The 20600-nt window shown below is 32.4% G+C and overlaps 1 protein-coding gene and 1 pseudogene across 2 annotated transcripts in view; both read left to right on the top strand.

Moving 5' to 3' along the window:
* LOC139809501 (sialin) overlaps positions 1–12467 on the top strand; it is a 14584-nt gene extending 2117 nt beyond the window's left edge. For both annotated transcript variants that reach the window (XM_071772443.1, XM_071772444.1), the window contains exons 2-11: positions 2501–2867; positions 8059–8249; positions 8482–8612; positions 8707–8812; positions 8953–9037; positions 9124–9344; positions 9445–9591; positions 9688–9820; positions 9934–10175; positions 10393–12467. In XM_071772443.1, the coding sequence (XP_071628544.1) occupies positions 2843–2867; positions 8059–8249; positions 8482–8612; positions 8707–8812; positions 8953–9037; positions 9124–9344; positions 9445–9591; positions 9688–9820; positions 9934–10175; positions 10393–10614 (1503 nt within the window). In that variant the 5' untranslated portion in view covers positions 2501–2842 and the 3' untranslated portion in view covers positions 10615–12467. The remainder of the gene's footprint in view (positions 1–2500; positions 2868–8058; positions 8250–8481; positions 8613–8706; positions 8813–8952; positions 9038–9123; positions 9345–9444; positions 9592–9687; positions 9821–9933; positions 10176–10392) is intronic.
* A 3785-nt stretch (positions 12468–16252) lies between these two features.
* The window catches only part of LOC139809467 (uncharacterized), a 13887-nt pseudogene continuing 9539 nt past the window's right edge, over positions 16253–20600 (top strand).

Raw genomic sequence — 20600 nt, 5'->3', positions numbered from 1 at the left:
AAGACGTACAATTAATGACGTAACATTTTCCCGCAATTGTACACTTGTGTTAATTACATAAGAATGCGAATAATTGCTTTTCGCAGAAGCAGAAGCATGAACGGACCACTTTGAAATATCTAACATAACTCTGACGAAAGTTTGAAAATTATTGCGAATTCCGCAATTGTGGAATTGTGGAATTGATATCGCTCAGCTTTTCTTACCGATAGAATCTTTCTGATTGAAATATTCCGCCTTTGCGAAAATATCCCGCGATGTAGACAGCTGTGTGGCCGAGTGTCATAACGTGTCATCGAATCAGCGAGTGATTGTGATTAATTTTATCAACCGTCCGTAGATACGTAATCCATCAAGTGATTCACACATTCACAAGTCGAATAATGTTTGTAAGTGCAAAATCTGTACCCGGAAGTGTCATGTTAAGACAATTTGAAATAAAGTGCTCTTTCATTAGTAGTAGATATACTAGATGAAGGTAACGACCAGTAAGAAACGAGTAAGTTCGATAATTGAAGAATTTGCGAATTTACTGTTTTCAAGGAACTTGGAAAAATAAATTAAAATTTAATTTTTACAATTTCAAATTACGTGTTTTCTCTTTTTCGAGTTTATAAAATTTAATTAATTTATATTTTTTTTAATACAAATTTTACTTGAGAAACATATGCCACACAGAGAATTGGTGACGGAAGAAGAATATTGTTGAACAATACAAGTAGTTGTTTTATTTATGATTTGTCTAATTTATAATTATGTGACAATTAAAATTTGCAAAATACGATATTTTTTTGCAAATATAAGGTTGTTATATCAGTAGCTGTCTGCTCTAATGTCTAGTCACTCAATGGCATTTCTTATAACTGTTTACACATTGTAATTAAAGATGAGGGTTCATATTCCCGGTGTAACATTGCAGCGCTAAACAGATAACTCACTCGGTTTCATGTTTTTTCTTATCTTGCGTCCGATGCTCATTGGCAAACAATAAAGAATTAAAAATGAAATAAAGAGATTCAGCGTTAAAAGCACAGTGTCAACGAAAAGAAAGCTCTGAATAAATGTCTTGAAAATATTGCATTCGAGGTGGAAATCAGCCGATGAACGTTAAAATCTGGCGAACTTATCACATTTTTTCGTATCGATTACGTTAATATTACATAATGTGACACGTAATTATATATCCGTCGTTTTTGTGATTTTTTAATAATAATAATAATAATAAAAATAAAAAAAAAACTTTTTAAATCTTTGCGCATACGTGAGCAAACTATAATATAACTTTTTTTTTAATAAATCGATAAGTTTAGAAATTCAACGATCCAATATTTGCTCGAACACTTGAGATAACTATTTTTGATATTCGTCCATGCAGTATACATGTATATTTTCTGTACAATAATAATCAACAAGTACAGCAACAGTTTCAAACGTTCGCTAGTTCCAATTAACGTATTCTTTCAGAATATCTCAACTTACAGCTAACGAGATAAATTCATTAGTAACTTGCAGTTTCCCAAAATTTACAATCAATTCTCACGTATAGATTTATCACGTCAGCATATTATATCATTGCGCAAGTTCGGGCAATGTTGTTGACGGATGAAATAGGTATAGCAGGATATGCGCATTACGATAGACCAATACGATACGCCAATACGGAGACTTTAGATCCTATGGAAAATTTACGAGATTTCCGAAAAACCAAAATATTGATTAATCTTATTACTGTAAAATAGTAAATAATAAAAGAGGAATAAAGATATAAATAGCAGCAAGAAAGGAAATAAAAACTTAATAATAGCTTAAAATAAAAATGCGGTTTTAAAATTAATTAGAATAAAAAATAGATAGAGAGAAACCAGCTGTGATACATGTTGCATCGTTTTCCAATTATTCTCGCTCTTTATCTTTTTCACGTGATGCTAGATTTATCAATTCACAGTTTTATTAACTTTGTGACTTTGATTCTCGTGGATCAGTCGATTCGTCCCGACCCTTGACTATGGGGCATTGAAGACGTCTTACGTAATTGAATTGCACGGATTACAGAGTTTCATCTCTCTTCTATGCTAAGAAGTCTATTAATAAAAAGCAATTAATAAATTTCTTAATAGCAATTTTACTCTATATATAGTTATAGGAGATAAAAAAAAACAGAAATATCTAAAACAGAGGAAAATAAAATTGGACGTAAACAAGAACGAAAAGACCAATTTCCGAAAATATTTTTTTCAAATATAATTGCCTCAAAGAGAACATAAGCTTTATTTTGCCTTGAGAAATTGACAGTAAAACTTCACAGTAGAATTGTTCAGATTCCTCAGGTTCGTACCTGTTCCAGTTTTAGGTTCACATTGTCACTCATCCTTATAGTCCAGCACGTGGTCACGCGACACAACATTGCGCAAGCCCGGGCGACTCCGATATCGTAATTTAAATATAGAAATCACTGGTGTACGTGCTACGAGCGTAACAGCGGATGTCGCGTGTTTTTCAGGTATCCTCGTGACCGTAGGTATTCCCGGAGGACGGCACGTCGACGCGCGTCAAGCGTGTAGGTGGCAAAGGTGGAGAAGCGTCGCATCAACCAACTTCGAAACCGGCGGGAAGACATGACGCAACGCGGCCGACAGCGAATCGATTAAACACCGAAAAGCGGGAAGCGAATCGGTCTCAGTCGCGAAGTCGACCGCCGATCGATGAGAATCCACGCCTGACTGCGCCGAAGAAACGAACGTGCGAAAACCTTTCTTCCTCTCCGTCGGCACCGCGCGCACAGCATCTCACGTTCTCACACTGATAACACATTTGCGACGTACATTCGCAGTAAACGGCGAAAATGGCTCTCTTCCGGAAGTTCAATGGTAAGTGCTGGTCAATTGATTATTAACTGCATAACGAGCCATGATTTGATCTAACTATCCCACATTTTTGGTCACATTATTATGATCTCTGGTTTTATCGATTTTTACTTTTATTATTCTATTTTATTCTATAAATATGTACTAATCTATTATCTTCATTATTAAATATGAAGATTCTTCGAAACTGGAACCATATTGTTTCAGTATTTATAATTGATATACTGGTTATTTCGTAAGCGCCATATGCGGTGTGTTATAAATGCAAATGTACCTTCGACTATAATAAAGTCGTAATCCTACTTTCATACAAACATTATTTTTGCGTGTCTAAGGGACAGGTATTTAATATCTATATATAATATTCGGAATATGTGAATTTAAAAACAGTACCGGTTTCAATTTTTCGCTAGTAAATATCGATAGGTCAGTGTTCAATATTTTCGCTAATATATATTGGCTAGTATCCCTGGGACTTCAGTAAACAAATTCCAAAGTCGCATATATGCTTTCCTCACAGTCAAATATAGAATAGAAATAATGAGACAAATGCATAACTGACTTGGTCACATAGAGAGAAAATGCAATTGCACGTAGTTGAAAAGAACTGCAACTCGCCTTGTGTATCGATATTCATTTTAATATGAGAGACACGTGTTTTTATTTGTACCAACATATTTTTTTTAGCAAAAATCTTATTCCCAGAAAAAAAATTTATTTCTGTCTCGACATTATTCTTTGGAGGAGACTCTATGAAGTGATTTTTATAAATATCGTGCAATTAGCAGTGTGTCGATTTGCATTATTCCATTAGTTACAAGATTTCCTAAATGATAAGCATCATTGGAAATGATAAGCATTACATAATCGCCTGAGTGCGCGCGGGCAATTCATACAAAAATCGCGCATGGATTGATAGCCGACGCATGATATCGAGCGACACACACGACACGACTTCACGACGTAACAACGTTACCGAACGGAAATTCAAATTAGCAAACATTGCGCATCGTATTATGCGAACGCGTATACACGTCATGTGCAATGCATCGGTATTTTTCCGACATAGCTTCATCCAAGCGCTTCCATCCAAGTCTTAAATTTCGTACAAACTATCTGTAACACGAGCTGCTATTTTGCGACGTTCACTTTGCAGAAATAGACCTATGGAGTAGGCACATTGCTCGTCCACGGTCATCTAACGCTGGCACATTTTCTGTTCTTAAAAAAATATCTGTATATAATACGCGCGCGAATCAATATTTATAGTACGCACGATTTATCAAAGTAGATCGATATGTACAGAGTGCGCCAGAAACATCGATCTAAATCTTTAACGATGATTTCTCTTTGAAAAACTGTGAGCCAGATAATACAATGAAATTGAAAAGAGTCGATTTTTTTATTCAGGTTTTATAAAAAGTTATCACACACATTTATAATTTTTTGCTTGTTAAGATTTGAATCTTTGACAATCTTAAATTAAAATTTTTTAATTTTTACTTTGAGCAATAATTTTATAAGGAAAAAAAATACAATTCTTTATTTTTTCTATCCCTTAATATTATATATTTCGACAGTAATTGTCGTTTAATTAAAATTATTAAAAATAAAATTTAATTTTGAAGCTATAAGCTGTAAGAAAGAATTTAGTTTTTTTTATGTAGGATATTTAAATTTAATTCAACAGATTTCTTATCAGCAAAATAATTGCAACAGTAGGTTTTGGACACACTATATATTTATAGCTGTACGAACAGGATGTTAATGAGGTGAATGACTTACATTTAATGCGTACGAAATTGCCTGGAAGACTATGCCGTAAATGTGATCTTCCTGTCTGAATCTATATATATTTTCTATGAGATCTCTGTGTAAGTAAATGAGCGAAAGAGAGAATGTGTGTGCTAGTATTAGTGTTAGTATTAGTGTGTTATAAATATTATTGTGATTCACATGTGACCTACGAGTACGTAATTATCATGTACGATAAAAAAATATTATATTATTCGGGGCGCGATGATTTAAAATGTAACTTGTTTTGTCGTATTGCGTAATGCGTTACATATACATATACTTGCTTTGCAACTTGATACAATTTAAATTGCAGCTTGCGATTTGTATTTGCATACGTCATTTCGTAGTCGTAAATAACACAACGTCGCGTACTTTTGTCGATTTAAATGTTCTCTGACCTTTGAACACACGTGTAGTTGCTCGAATCAATAACATAGAAAATATACGAATATTACGAAAATATCGCAAACAACATTAGAAGAAAATAGATACAAAGAAATCAGATATTGCATTGAATTATTCACTAAACTGTAATTCGTTAAAGAATCGATTATAAATAAAATTAAATTCCTAACTACAAAGCATAATAACTGTTTCAACTAAATCAAGATTACAAGATAATATACTAATAATTTTATTTATTATTGAAATAAGTTTGTAAGTAGGTATAATCTTTTATAGTAAAAAAGTCTTTAATTTATTTTATAACTAAATAATATTAACAAGAGTAATTATTTGACCAAACTGACGTTTAATATCGTAGTATTACATTAATTCGACGTTTCGACACTAGTTTTGTGTTCTTATCAAGAGTTTACTGTCCCATACTAAAGATTAGCCGCACATAAATTTCTTGCAGTTTTAACACTTTGTCAAATCAATATGTGAAGGAGCTGCGATCCAGCCTTATTTAATCGTGCGATGTAGTACCGAATTAAGACATAACCGGAACAGAGACATGTGAGAACCGTTGTTCCGAGTCGAAGGACGGCGTTAGTTTGGTCAAATAATTACTCTTGTTAATTAATTTTCACTGGCGAAGAAAAGAAGTTTATATTTTAAATAATATTAAGTTTTTTTAAGTAAATTTTATCAAATTGAATAAAACTTAATTTGTTACAATTTATTTAAATAATAAATTAAATTTTAACAAAAATTTAATTTATCTACTAAACTAATTATATGATTAAAAATTTGTGATAAATTATATTTTATATTAAATTTTTATTAGAAAAAAATTAATCCCGAATTTATTGATAAATCTGTAACTGTTTAATCTATAAACGATTTATATGTCAGAAATATCCCAGGTAGCACGTTTCAGAAATGTTTTATAAGCGTTTTTCCGAAACGTGTTTTATAACCGATTTCTAGAAATGTTTCTCATGAGTAAAAATGTTCATTCGAAAAACATTCAATGGAACGTTTCTTTTCCGATAAAATAACGTTTAAAAAACTATTATAGAAATGTTTTGTTTTAATGATAAAGACATTTAAAATTCCTACTTTTCACGTCTTTTGAACGTGTTTATGACGTCTTTGAGACATGCGTGAGAATGTTCTAGAAGCTTTATGCATATACCATCTATATGACGTTTATTCTTTTTTGAAGAAATTCCTGAATTGGTGCACATTCGTGCAATAAGTTAAAGTGAAACAAAATATACTTGTCTCACTCTAACTTAATTAGATTACTGATGTGCACCAGTTCAGGAAGTTCTTCAAAACGGAATACATGTATAAATGTTCTTTCAATGCACAATGGCCACGTTCAGCAGAACGTTTGTTTTGCAACTGTTGGAAGTTTTTCTAAGCTCAGATTTGTCCGATGACAAATAGATTAAGACTGGTAGGAAAAAATTAATTTAAGTAAATATAAGTGGATATATGTGCATGGATAAAATAATTTATTTTGTGCAATAATTAGTGCAATATAAATTTAAATGTTTCAAAAAAGGCTATTAAAGCTATTATATATATAGATAATGCAAATTATAATTTTGAAAAAATTTAACAAATAGGTATTTTTGTTAACTGTAGAAATGTAAAAAATACGTTTCTTAAATGGTTTTAAAAACATTTTTGTTCAAACATTTTTTAATGGTTTTTTACGGTTATGAAACTATGAATACATTTAAAAAACGTATATGAAACTAATATGTGCTACCTGGGTATATTGCATGCTCATATCAGAATGCAAAAATAATATTAAACCAAATCAGTTTGATCTTAACAGTTAGTGATTTAAAAACGAAAATATTACATCATGCGACATGGAAATGATAAAAAATGTCTTAATGTATAACACTATAAGCAGTGAGCTATCGATTAAATTCCCGCTCATCGTGCTCCGTAATTATCAATAATTCAATAAGACTACGTGCCATCATTAATATGAGAGAGAAGTAAAATTGTTCGATCAGGTACGCAGTTACGTATCATGACCTTCTGTATTTGCGTCAATGCTTTTCCTTGAACGGGATTCTCTTGAAATATGGTCAGGGTTGTCTGCGAGTATTAACGAGTTGCATCCTAATAAGTACATCAGGATAATTAAGTTTGTAGTTTACAAAGTTTACAAACATAAAATATCATCAACCATGTGTTTCAGTGAGATACTATGCATATTACATTATGGTTAAATTCTAATAATAGAAAAAAGATAATGCAATAATAATAAAATTATTAATACATTAACTTTATCAAAAATAAAGTAATCTTATTAAAAATAACAGGAATAATTTTATATAAGTTAATGCCTCAGAAAATATCCTTCTATTCTTATTATATCCTTATCTTGTTTTTTTTATGATATATATCACAAGATGAGCACGTACTTGCAGCTGCACTATTTTCGTTGGATATCAAGTACTTAATAGAACACAAGATGTTTATTGTCGAAGATATATCGTTTATTCTTGATTTAAGATTATTAGATATTATGTGCCGATTCAAAGGTCATTCTCGACTCTGCGTTATAGCGGAGCGGACAGAAATGCCTCGCGTTATACGATGTCCACTCTCGTATTATTCCGACATGATATATATATGTGACTACTTTAATAAGAAAATTAGTATAAGTAGACATTGCAAAAGGTTTAATAACTGTAATAGTAATAATGATAATTAGAATAAAACAATAATAATGATAACTTACAACTTAAAAATATCATAGCCTCGTGTAAACTTATAATCTAAGCAAAATGTGACATTGCAATATATTTTAATAACAATTATAAACTTGTTCAATGAAAAGTCTTTTAGATATCGAATTATTTATTAAATCACACATTATTATAAATTGCTAACAAATTATTATTATAAGAAAAATATCGTAGCAAATCGATATAGTTATCCTACCTGACTCTCTAGCAACAGGTATTCACGTGTGTTACAGAGAAAATCCCTCGAAGAGGGATTCTGGGGGCGATGATGTTTCTAGCTTGCATGTTTTCGTACGTCATTCGTACCAATTTATCCATAACCATTGTCGCCATGGTAAACACTACAAGCAAAGACGGTGGCGTCGGGCCAGCATGCACTAGAATAGCGGATATGAAAAGCAATAAGACCGTCGTGCTCAAAGATGTAAGTCTGCGCGTGTTTGTAAAATTTGCATAAATGAATGTATTATCAATCCAACGTAACTATTAATAAAAATATTGTGAATAATATTACATTATACATCATAGAATGCAATACGCTCACTGCGAGCATTTTTTTTATCAGTAGATATTTCTTCATGTAATATAGAGTTTTCTTATCGTAGAGAGAGCATGTCCCGCAACTATATAAATATATTTTTTTTCTTACATTTTAGTTTGGGGAGCGTTTCGAATGGAATCAACATATCCAAGGCCTGTTATTATCAGGATACTTTTACGGTGTTCTGCCGGCTAGTGTACCAGCTGGACTCTTAGCCGAAAAATACGGAGGCTCTAAAGTTGTGGCGTAAGATATTAAAATAGTTAAAATAAATTAATTACTGTTTAATTGTTTATCTACACGATTACATTATACTCACTTTTTACCTTCATGATTTTAGATTCGCTACATTGATACCCGCAGTATTAAATCTTCTGATGCCTTGGGCTGCTACTGTCCATTACGGTTTTGTTTTTGCACTCCGTTTTGTTATGGGATTTTTTGGAGTAAGTCCTAATTACTAATTAATCTATACGTCTTTTCTAATTGTAAGCAAGATTATTATGTTTAATAACATTATGTAAACCTCATAAATTTTCAAATTAGATATATAAGACTTCATTAAGAGTAATATATTAATTTATAGGGTGCCGTTTATCCCGCTCTCCATGCGATGATTGCCAGATGGGTGCCTCCTGGTGAGAAAGGCATGTTTGTGTGGACTATGCAAGGTACTATTCTTTTATCTCTTTATCTCTTTAATAGAAAATTTTCTCGAGAATATATGTATTCATGTGTACTGTTTTTTTCTTTAAAGGTGGTCCATTTGGAACCGTGGTAACATTCGCCTTATGTGGCGCAGTAATCAGTGCTTACGGGTGGACAACTGCATACTACGTTACAAGCGGACTTATGTTAGTTTTTTATGCTTTGTGGGTATTTCTAATATACGATACACCGGAGTTGCATCCTAATATCACGGAGAAGGAGAAAACGTACATAAAAGAACAAATAGGCACTTCAGTCTCAAAACAAAAGGTATGATATACATTTGTCAAATAAAATATTAAATAATAAAAAAAACTATAAATAAGGAATAATTATAAAATAAACTAATGCTTATATCTTTTGTTCACAGGTCCAACTACCGGTGAAAGCAGTCGCTACATCTCTACCGTTCCTAGTATTATTGTGGGCCCACTTTGCAAACATGTGGGGTATTTATTTCATCGCTACAAACGGACCTAAATACACGTTGGAAGTCCTCGGTTTTAATATGAAATCGGTATTGTTCTCGTGATTTTGTTTTATGAAGAAACTTCAAGATTGTAACATTTTTATCTTGTCATTACTAAAAATGTTCCTAATATTTTATGTATAGGGGGGCGCAATAACTGGATTACCATACATAGCTAGACTAGGGGCTGGAGTGTTATTTGCAGCGGCAGGCGATTATGTGCGAAGGAAGAAATACTTATCTTTAGGCTGGATAAGGAAGATATTTATGCTTTTCTGTAAGTAATCTGAAACGGTTACGTCTGTTGTAACTTTGGAATTGAGACATTAAAATGTATGTATCTAGACAATTGTTATCTAACCGATAATTCACAAATATGACTGTTAACAGCTCACTTGGGACCTGCAGCTTGTCTGATAGCGATGACATACGTGGGTTGCGATGCTACAACTGCGATGATAATGTTAATACTGGCGTTGGCCTTCAATGGGGCCGCCTGCCAGACTAGCTTACAGAATCACCAAGACTTGGCACCGAACTATGCCGGTTCCTTATACGGAATTATGAATACATTTGGCAGTTTCCCCGGATTCATCATTCCACCTATTATTGGCGCTTTGACTAATGAAAAAGTATGTTATTACTTTTCTACATCAAAATTACGTTGAAAACATAAAGAAATTTTCTAGCCTTTGAAATTGCAAACTATTTGAGGAAAAAGTGTACATAAAATAATTTTATATGTTCTTCATATTTTTATGCATTTATTTTGTTATTATACATAACTGTAGATACTTTTTATATTACTTTTTATTTTACTTATATTCTCTAATATATTACGTTTTATAGAACGGCGTGGAAGAATGGCGTGTAATGTTTTGGATATCGGCGGTAGTGTTTATATCGGCAACAGTCCTCTTTTGGCTATTCGGATCTGCGGAAATTCAACCATGGAACGATTCGAGTCAGGTAAAAGTGCCCACGCTTTCCGAAGAGGAGATGCAGATAAACGAAACGACGAAGAAAGATGATGCGGATAATACGGAAGCCGAGGAAAATGAACGTCTCTAGTGATTTAGGAAATGAAATAAAATAAAATAAAAATGTGTGTATTCATGTCTGTACAAAAATTAATAGTTCAATGTTGGGAAGAGAGTGCATCTGAAATTGCAAAATTTGATCTCTGTTAAAATGTCATACTTTATATACAATTACAGACCAACGTTTGTACAGCTTCTAATTGTTAATTTGTAGAAAGATAATCGCTAGATTATTATTAGTACATTGAAATTTGGAACGGGAGAATTGAAATGGATGTACGGAATATTTGATATAAAATATTCAATTATATTATAATATATTTAAAATATTCGTGCTCCAGTTACAGATACACGTTGCTAGAATATCACGACATATCTTTCGTCTTAATTCGATTTACTTTTTTTAGACACGGAGGTATTTTTTCACTCTCTTTTTTTACTGTTACTATATAAGACTGTGAAAGCTGAAACTTAGATTTTATACATTTTACGTAATTTTCAAGCGTTTGTATTGTCTCGATTATTTAAGTATTTATATGATATTACGCTTTTGTCATTCATACATTTGAGTGTGTCACGGTCGTGATCAGCTAATACCCGGGGGAACTATAGAACGTGGTATTCAAACAATGTAATGTATCGGCAAAATGTAAGAATACTCGGTAGTGCATTTCTTATTTTGTGCCAAAGTACACGTATGTTGCTCTCATTAAACACTCGACAAAACTGTCGATATATGCATCTAATGCTAGGTTGAGGAACCTTGGCACTGTCTTCAGGCCAATAAACGCTCGAGGTTACTCGATATTATAAATGCATTACGATAGGTATATTTAAATCGTTATATATATTTCTTGCTATACGTAATGAACCCTTTGCGAGGTGATTTCATAACTGTGATAAATATTGGCAGTAATTTACGCACAACAGTTTAACCGCGGTACTTGACCTATAATCTCGATTTTCTGAGACTATAAATCATGTACCATTTCAAAGGGCATCTCAAATACTTAAATTCGAAAAATCTCGCTTTATGCAATAATTACTTGAACCCCATTGGTCGCGTATAACAAGAAATCTTTATGTACCCTTCCCGTCGTTTACGAGCGCTCAACTGTGTACAAATGTGTAGTTGTAGCGATAAAAGCAACTCATCTTCTAATTTTCATTTATGAGGTGCATTCGTGAGAAAGGCGACAATGTCAAGCGATCGAATCCTTTGCTTCCAAAGAAAGACATTGCGCTCGTGAATAAGTGGAGAAGAAATATATTACGTAGATCGTGAGAAGTGTTACTTGTACAATTGTACATTAGAAATTGTACGTCCGCACTATAGGAAAATAAGAGATGCTAAATGTGTTGTTCCTACATTTTCTTTTTTTATTTTAGAAAAGATGATTATTGTTCAAGTCGAATTTTCGACGTAATGTTCATCGTGCTGTCAATAATAATGTTACTACGAATTACTTTAAGATCTATGTGAAGCAAGTATTTAGCAATAATATTTGTTGCGCGTGTGAATTGTAAAAAAAAATACATGAACATTACAACTTGCTGTTTTAAAGTAAATTAAATCATAGCGCAAATTTATGTGCGCCATAATATTATTGATTGTTAAGTTGTGCAGACGTGCATACTTTTATTTACACAATAATACGTATATCTTTTCAAATCATTTCACTTTTCATATCTTTTTCTTTATATTATTTTTATGATTAAGTCATGACAGCATTTGTTTTATGAATTTTACATAGTGAAATATAGCGGATTTACACATGTAAGGAATAATCGAATATATTTTGCGATTTCATTACATAGTAATAAAGAATGTTATGTATCCACAAGTGGTCAAATTTATTATTTATTAAATTTTAATTAATTAAATCTGTTGATTTTCTTGGTTTTTAGACTAACTAATAAAAAAAAACAGGTCAATCTAATACAACTATGCATGTTCTTTTTTATTCATGTCATCTAAATTTCTAAGAAAAATGTATTATGTATACTTTTTTGTATATTAAAATTAGTTTTCTTATCTTAAAATCCTTATCTTAAAAGTGCATAACGATTATATGTAAAATTCATTTCCATTGATTTTTATTATTATATCTGTCCCCGAGATTTTGATAAAAATCGAGCAGGAAACAGCTCTAAATTTATCGACTCTCAGTCTAGTGCAAACTTTACCGTTAATATTAATATATTATTGATGGATTATTATCTATGACATTGGTTTAGGCTTAATAATGTGCATTTTTTTATATTGCAAATCATATATTTCTCATTTATAATTTTATTAAACAAATAACGCCCCTGTGTTGTCAAGAAAGTAGTAAAACGAAAAACACGAGTGCAAAACGTGATCTTTAATATCTGTAATTTAAAATGGAAACGCTCTCGAAGATAATTTTTTGCATCGGAATTTCGAAATAACTTTTTTCATGGTGCAATGCTAGCGGTGGTAATACTACTTGATTTAACTGTATAAACGGCGATAAACAAACTGCAGCTATATAGTTCATCGCATCGTGTTGCGTTAGGAATGCCGTTTAAGTAAATCAGACGAAAAGACGTTTTTAAACGTAAAGATCGAATAGTCTTTACATGTAATTAAAATCAGTACAAAAATTATTTTTTTCAAAAAAAGGTAAAAAAAAGGCGTCAAGTACACGCAATGTATTTTTTAACCCATCGTAGCCGATTTTAAAAATATTGATTTTTTACAAAATGGCAGGCGCTTGAACTCAACGTAGCGATCTTGAAAATGGCAGGCGCTTGACAAAAACTAGATTATAGTATCTATTTTTATTTTCTGTTTGATTTTTTTGTTTTAGATGATTTTTGACGAAGCGCCGCTGGGCACCGTCTTTTTTTACGGCACTCCGTAGACGACTCCAGTACTCCGTGAATTTGCAACATTTTTTAATAAAAAAAATTTAAAACATTCTTGAAAGTGTGTAGTTTTAACTACAAAAAACCCCGACCCGACAATTCCAATAGTTCCCCTGAAAAAAATTCCCGAAAATTACCTTTTTTTTTCGTTTCTAGGTGTATATTCCCCCTTAATAAAACGGTGCGTATATGCGCGCGGGCGCGTTGCGTCTATCTTATGGCATCAGCTGCTTCTCTCTCACGCTAAATTATGCTATTGATTATATTCAAATATGTAATTATATTTAACGCATTTATTGACCAAAATAATTTTTAATTTACATGTTTTTTTTTTTAATATATACGTATGAGGTATGAGACATTTACTCTTCAGTCTTTCTCATCATCGCCCTCAAACTCTTGCTCGCTTTCGTGGTCGCTGTAATCCATATCGATCATCGGCGTCCGATCCTCATCATCTGTAAGCAAATATAATAAATAATATATTATTACATAAAAAATAATCGCATAAAAAAGTTTTTTAATTTAGTTTTATAATTTTAATACATATATAATATAATAATATAATAACGCAAGAGCAAAATTTTGAAATTTAGAATATTATTTATAAAAAGTGTTCACGTTATAATAAAAAATTGTTTTAATTGTTTTTAAACTGTATTTTTAAATTAAAAACAAAACTAATCTAAATATTACACTTGAATAAAGAAATAGTGAAGTATAATTCTGACCTGCAGTACTTTTTTTTCTTCCTCGATGGTAATATCGCCAAGAGAAGAGGGTAGCTGATCGCCGTCGAACTATTTGAACAAAAATTTGTTGTCTTCTTCTCTCCAGCCGTAATCAGTCGGGTGCAATTCAGTTGGAACAGCAAGATGTGCATGGGCCCAAATATTAGCGATGTACGTCGTCCGAAGCAAATGTTGGTGCAGTTCGATTTTGCAAGGCGGTAGAGCTGACCCGTCTATATTTTTTGCTGGCAGACGAAATATGTCATCGTTGTCTAAGATGTTGTACGTTTTGAAAAACATAGCAGCTCTTGCTTCGTTTACACTGTTAATTTTTTTTAAATTGTATAGTCGGCAAACATATTCTTCAATTGTTGTAAACGTGCTCTCCAAGTTTCCGTCAGGTGCGTTACTTAGTTTAATGAAACTATCAATGTATACTGCAGAGTTATGTAATAATTTGTAGGAACGGTTTTTCCCTTTCTTGAAAAAGGAAGGATTATAATCGCAGCCAGTGAAGGCATGGAAAGCCAGCAGTGCTGCGCTCAGTTGAGGGCCTAATTTTTTATATAATTTGCTGATATTTATAAAGTGTTGTTTATTGCCGACACCGACTTCCATAGATATTTCAATCTTACGATTACTTATAACGCTCATGTTGCCGAGCATTATGACGGCCACGTCAATGTCAGAGCATCTAATTGTTTACATGCGCGTCGTAATCGATGTGACAGACGTTATTATTTTTTTAATTTATAATATTATATATACGTATTTACTGTTTATATTGTCATGTATACATATTTAAGGGTATAATTGAGCGTCAGAGATAAGCAGCTGAGTGCGATATAGGCGCAACGCGCCCGCGTGCATATACGCACTGTTTTATTAATAAAAATCAAGTTATCTGAAACCAAGAAAGCTAAAACTTTGTAAACTTATAGTTATCTGTAACAGTTACACGAAAATAATTGTCCGCTGAGGTTTTCGCAGTGGAAAAGTGCTCAGTTGATGCAGTAAAGGATGCCACGCGCCCGCGCGCATATAGCGATGCGCCGTATCTTTCACTCGTCAGCTGAGCACTTTTCCACCGCGAAAAGCTCAACTGACAATTATTTTCGTGAAACTGTTAAAGTCGACTATCACTTCTCCAAATTTCAGCTTTCTTAGTATAAGTTTACTCAGCGCATATTTTTTGCATGTTTGGGCGGGAAGCTGACGTACATACAACCTCCCACCATGAAGTCAGCTGACTACTATTTTCCGTTTATTTAGATCATAATAAACGTACAAACAAAGTCTTAGCTTTCTTTATGTCTGTTTTTTTTATTATAATTATACGTGTGTGGGTGGCTGCCGCGGTAACACCCACCGCAAATTCGCAAGCTGACGGTCACTTCGTTTAGTAGCAATACTAAATGAACCATACAGCAAAATCTTAGGTTTCTTAATTTTGGTCATAAAAAATGGCAGCTGGCTCCCGGACTATTGGTTTACTGGGTCGTTTTCGAAGTCAAAAAAAACGCTGGGGTGTAGACCCCATAGTGTGACCGTTAAGGGTTAAATTCAAAAATCCAACCTAAGTGGTAGCTTTATTCTTCTTTACAAAATTATATTACCTAACTTAACTTAAGTGACATGTATTTCAAAAAAAGATGTGATACATGTAACAGTATAACTGTTTTGCTATTTTTGTAAAATGGGATATATGCTATTTACTCCCCAGATAAAAAATATGTAAAGTTACGTGACACAGCACGAAAATCACACAATTTGCAAATAAAATGTAGACTTCTCTTTTAATTTTGTATCTTCTTAAAATACACTACGCAACATAAAAACTCACTCGTCGCTTTTTTCTTACAAATGCTGATGAAGGAAAAGTAATGAAAATCATTTTCTTGTGCGTATTATTTTTAATTCTTTAATATGTATTATGTGTTTAAAAAATACATTACACTCCAATATCAATTGTGCAACATATATCAAGGTCAAAATCATCGGAAGTGGATCCCGGAAATTATACAGAACTTGTCTTTCGAAAGTGTCATGAGCGTAGTAGGCAAAGTCGTGCCGAGACCTGAAGGTAGTTAGCAGAATAAGAGAATGAAAACGAGCGATATAGAAGTGTATACGTAGATATATAATATATCGTAAACGTGTTTAGGGTGCGCAAGAATTTGTAGTGCCCACAAGTCAACCGGGTAACTTTTACTCGCTGGTACAGAGTCTTCAACAATTCAAGCAGCTTCTTATGGTATAGGTGGCTTCGATAGATACTTCCAATTACAGAGATGAGAGTGCCAGGCATGACAGATAGCCAGAATTTACACAGGTAATTACACTGCGTTCATATATGTAAGTAATATTTTATATTTTATTGTCAGTATATAAACTGTGTCTCTTGATATTGTTTTTTAGATTGACGTATGGGCGGCCGGAGTAATTCTATATATTCTCCTATGCGGCTTTCCGTTATTCATCGTATCGTTAGATAACAAACAGGAAGAATTATTTGAGCGTATTCTGAGCAATTATATGAATTTACATCGCCGTATTGGGATGCGATAGGTATCGGATTCCGCAAAGCAGCTCACCTCGAATATGCTGCAGGCACAGCCAGAACTTCGCTTCAGCGCGGAGGACGTGTTAGATCATCCATGGCTCGCGATAACTGTCACTGTATTATAAACATCTTGATAAGCAATGTCGAATCGATCGAAACTCACTGCCTGCGAAACGGGGTGCACCAGGAGTCTACAAGTGCTATCGGAAATGTGTAATGCAGAAACTTTGGTGCATTGATAATACAAGATAATTAATTTAATTTCGTTATGCTAATCAATGTCGCATATTTTTTATTCCAAGAATCGCATATTATTTTCCATTTTAATAATGAATATGGCAATTGTACTTATAGCTTATTTAATTTTCAATATTTAATTGCAATTAATGTGACATGTGACAATGCACACATAAAGTATAATATCTCTCATTTTCGCGCACCTGTATGTATGCAATTTTCTGAATCGATTGTAACTTTGTCAAATGTTCTCCTGCTCTCCTATTATACTGATACTGATATTTACCACATAAGAAGATTCTGCATTATTTAATCTCTAATTTTTTAAATAAAAGAACGCTTTTATGTTTGCTGTGCGATAACAAACGTGATCTTCATCCGCATAATTTACGTAGAATTTACTTAATAACTTTCTTCTCCGGCTATTTAGTTTCTCTCTACTCTATGGCAATCAAATGGTAGTGTAAGAAACTTTGGATGTTCACGACACTTATGTGATTCATATATTTTCTTATAACACGCGATTTTTGTGTAATACAGAATACAGTTATTCTCAAACTTATCTAATTTCAGATAGATGTTTTAATTAAATGTGTACTCGACAAGTTTCGCGCAACTAAAATATGATACAGCATTTAAAAGTAGAGAGAGAAGTTGATCTACATATAAAGCCTTGAATTTGTTTCGAGCAAGCAAGTTTGAAGAATTTTTATATACGGGGTGTCTCAGGCATTCTATGCCGGACTGCAATTGTTAGAGGCCAAATTAAAAATTTAATTGTAAATAAATTTGTTTCGCTATCGATGCGTTAACAATTTTACAGTTAAGTAACCGATACGAACGGGATACAGTGTCATCGAATACACTTATCTGTAAAGATATCTTAAGCTATCGTACGATTATAATCTGCGGCTTAAAAGTAATTATTATGTTTACTCATCTTCACGTATTAAGCATAAGGAGGTGTCACCTAATTAAACCACACAACTAGCTCTTAATACAAAATAATATATGCATATATTTATCACATGTATATTAATATAGAAGATTTGTACATCGATCATTATTACAACTGTTGTGTATGCGTTATGTGTAACTCCTCGCGTATAAATGTGCAAAAAAAAGGTATTAAACATAAAAAGAGTGTATCAATCGCCTAATTAAATACACACACACAACACGCAATGCTAAATTCGCGATACAACTGGCTCTATGTATATCAACAGTATTTCGATCGATCATTCGATCATTACTACAACTAATTTCACTCAGCAAATCTTGTGTCGCGAATTTAGCATTGCGTGTTGTGTATGCGTATGCGTGTACCAAGTTGCATTATGGCAAAGAAAATGTAGAGTCGCGTGCCAATTTCACACTTTGTTAAAGGTTAAAGATCCTACTCGTTAAGAATCACATTTGCTAAAAAAAAAGTAATAATAAAACGTATACACTTACATCCCTACATTTTATTTATTATCCCTACACTTTTTTCTTTCTTATTATTTTTGCTATCCTTATATCTTCTAAAATTATATATACGGCATTCTCAAAAATATATCATAGCTGAATTAACTCGCATATCTTGCTCTGTCTTTTTTTTTCTCCATTGGTTAACTTCTATTCGCCTCCCGACTCGACTATACTCGTCCAAGACGTTATTCGCGACATTTACATTCTCTTTCTTTAATTGCTCTAAGAAAAAGAATGTGCCATCTTGAATTTAAGCGATTAATCTCCCTAAAGGATTTAAAAGTTACGCTTTGCGAAGGCATAAGATATACGTCATAGCTGGAAAGTCGATTCACAGTGGGATTAGAAAAAGTTATATATAAAAATAGTTTCCCTTCCATATCATTACAATCTTCTTCAACAGTACTCTAAGAAACCTGCAAATCCTATCACTTTACGCACTGGCGACAGATGGGTACATACGAATTGTTTCATGTTTGTCGAAACCTTAAAACTAAAAGAAAGATACGCATATCAACAAATATTTTGCAGATTTTCTACTTAACGCGATCATGTTGTAATTTTTATAAGTTGTAATTTTTTTCTGTGGTATAATACATATGTATAGCATTAGCATTAATCATGCTACATTGCGATTATGTTTTATGTCGAAATTGAAAAATATATACAAGGTGTACAACTAACAGGGTTTAGAAATAATAGTCTGTAACACCTTCACACTCTGTACATACTGTTTATAAGATTATAAGATATATTGTTTATAAGATTAAGATACGTAACACTACAAAAAGGCGTGATATCCGTACAAAATTACCTTTCTTAAAAAAAAAAAGGTAAAGAAAGGCGCCCCAAGTACACGTATAGTAGTGTATATGTTGTTACCTCGAAAAAAATAGTGGTAGTATTATATACCTCGAAAAAACCTAAGTAACAAGTGGTAAACGTAATATCTTTGTACCTCGCAAAAAAGCCTAAGTAAGAAGTAGTACGTAATTATCTTTGTATCCCGAAAAATCTCGAAAAAACCTAAGTAGTAGTATCTTTATTTCCAAAAAATTACATCACAAAATTACATTACCTTATCAAAGAAGAGTCGCGCTTCAAGTGATCTATTACAAAAAGGAAATGATATCTCTTTAAATTACAGCGCCAATTACAGAGAGAACATATATATTGCCTCAATAAATAACACAGGACCACAAAAAAAATTTTTAGAAAGTCAACTGGGATCAAAGTAGGTGTTTCTTATAGATTTTGGGTCACTAATTCCGAATTCGTATACCGTTTTGCTCCATCACGTCTAGGTTTTTAGATAATCGAGAAAAATAGAAGAAAATCTGTGAAAATTGAAATAAACATTTGGAGGAAGAGCAAAAGTATGACATCAAAATGCGGTCGCCAGGGCCGTGCGAAAAGAACGGGGCATAGCATGTGAGTTTGGCGCCCTTTCCGCGGTTAAAAAACAAAAATTTGACTGGTACAAAATGCCCAAATGCCGTGTAGTTTTATAAGTCTGCCTTTTGTATAGGTTATATTCTTTGTGAAATTTGAAATAAATAATGAATACTTTTTCAATTCTAATAAATATGTAACATACATAAATATTTTTAGGTATTTATATTATTATAATAAAACTAGATCAACTCATAAATTAGAACAATAAAGCTTCTTCTTTATTAAAAGTATTTTTCTTACAATTAGTTTTTAGTTAATAAAATAAAGCTGTTAATACAATAAAATTTAAGTCTTGAGTTAAAACTTGTTAATATAATAAAATTGTTTGGACAATTACAAAAGAAAATTTGTTAATAAAATAAAACTTTTCTCTCTCCGTTTGGACAATCACAAAAATAAAATTTGTTGATAAAATAAACTTCTCTGTTTAAACAATTACAAAAATATAGCTTAAAATTAGAAAATAATTACGTCAACTTTACTTTCCTAGCTTTTAAGGAAGCAAAATTATCAATTATTTTTTTTAAATCTATAACAGTTGCGTTATTTCGTATTCAATTGCAAGTATACTTAAATTGCTTAATCTCTCTTGGTCCATTGCAGATCTTAAGTAATTTTTCACCAATTTAAGTTTGCTGAAGGATCTTTCCGCTGATCCGGAGGTGACTG

Source organism: Temnothorax longispinosus, chromosome 3, assembly GCF_030848805.1.
Source record: "Temnothorax longispinosus isolate EJ_2023e chromosome 3, Tlon_JGU_v1, whole genome shotgun sequence".
NCBI lineage: Eukaryota > Metazoa > Arthropoda > Insecta > Hymenoptera > Formicidae > Temnothorax > Temnothorax longispinosus.
This window is presented reverse-complemented; position numbering and strand designations above follow the sequence as displayed.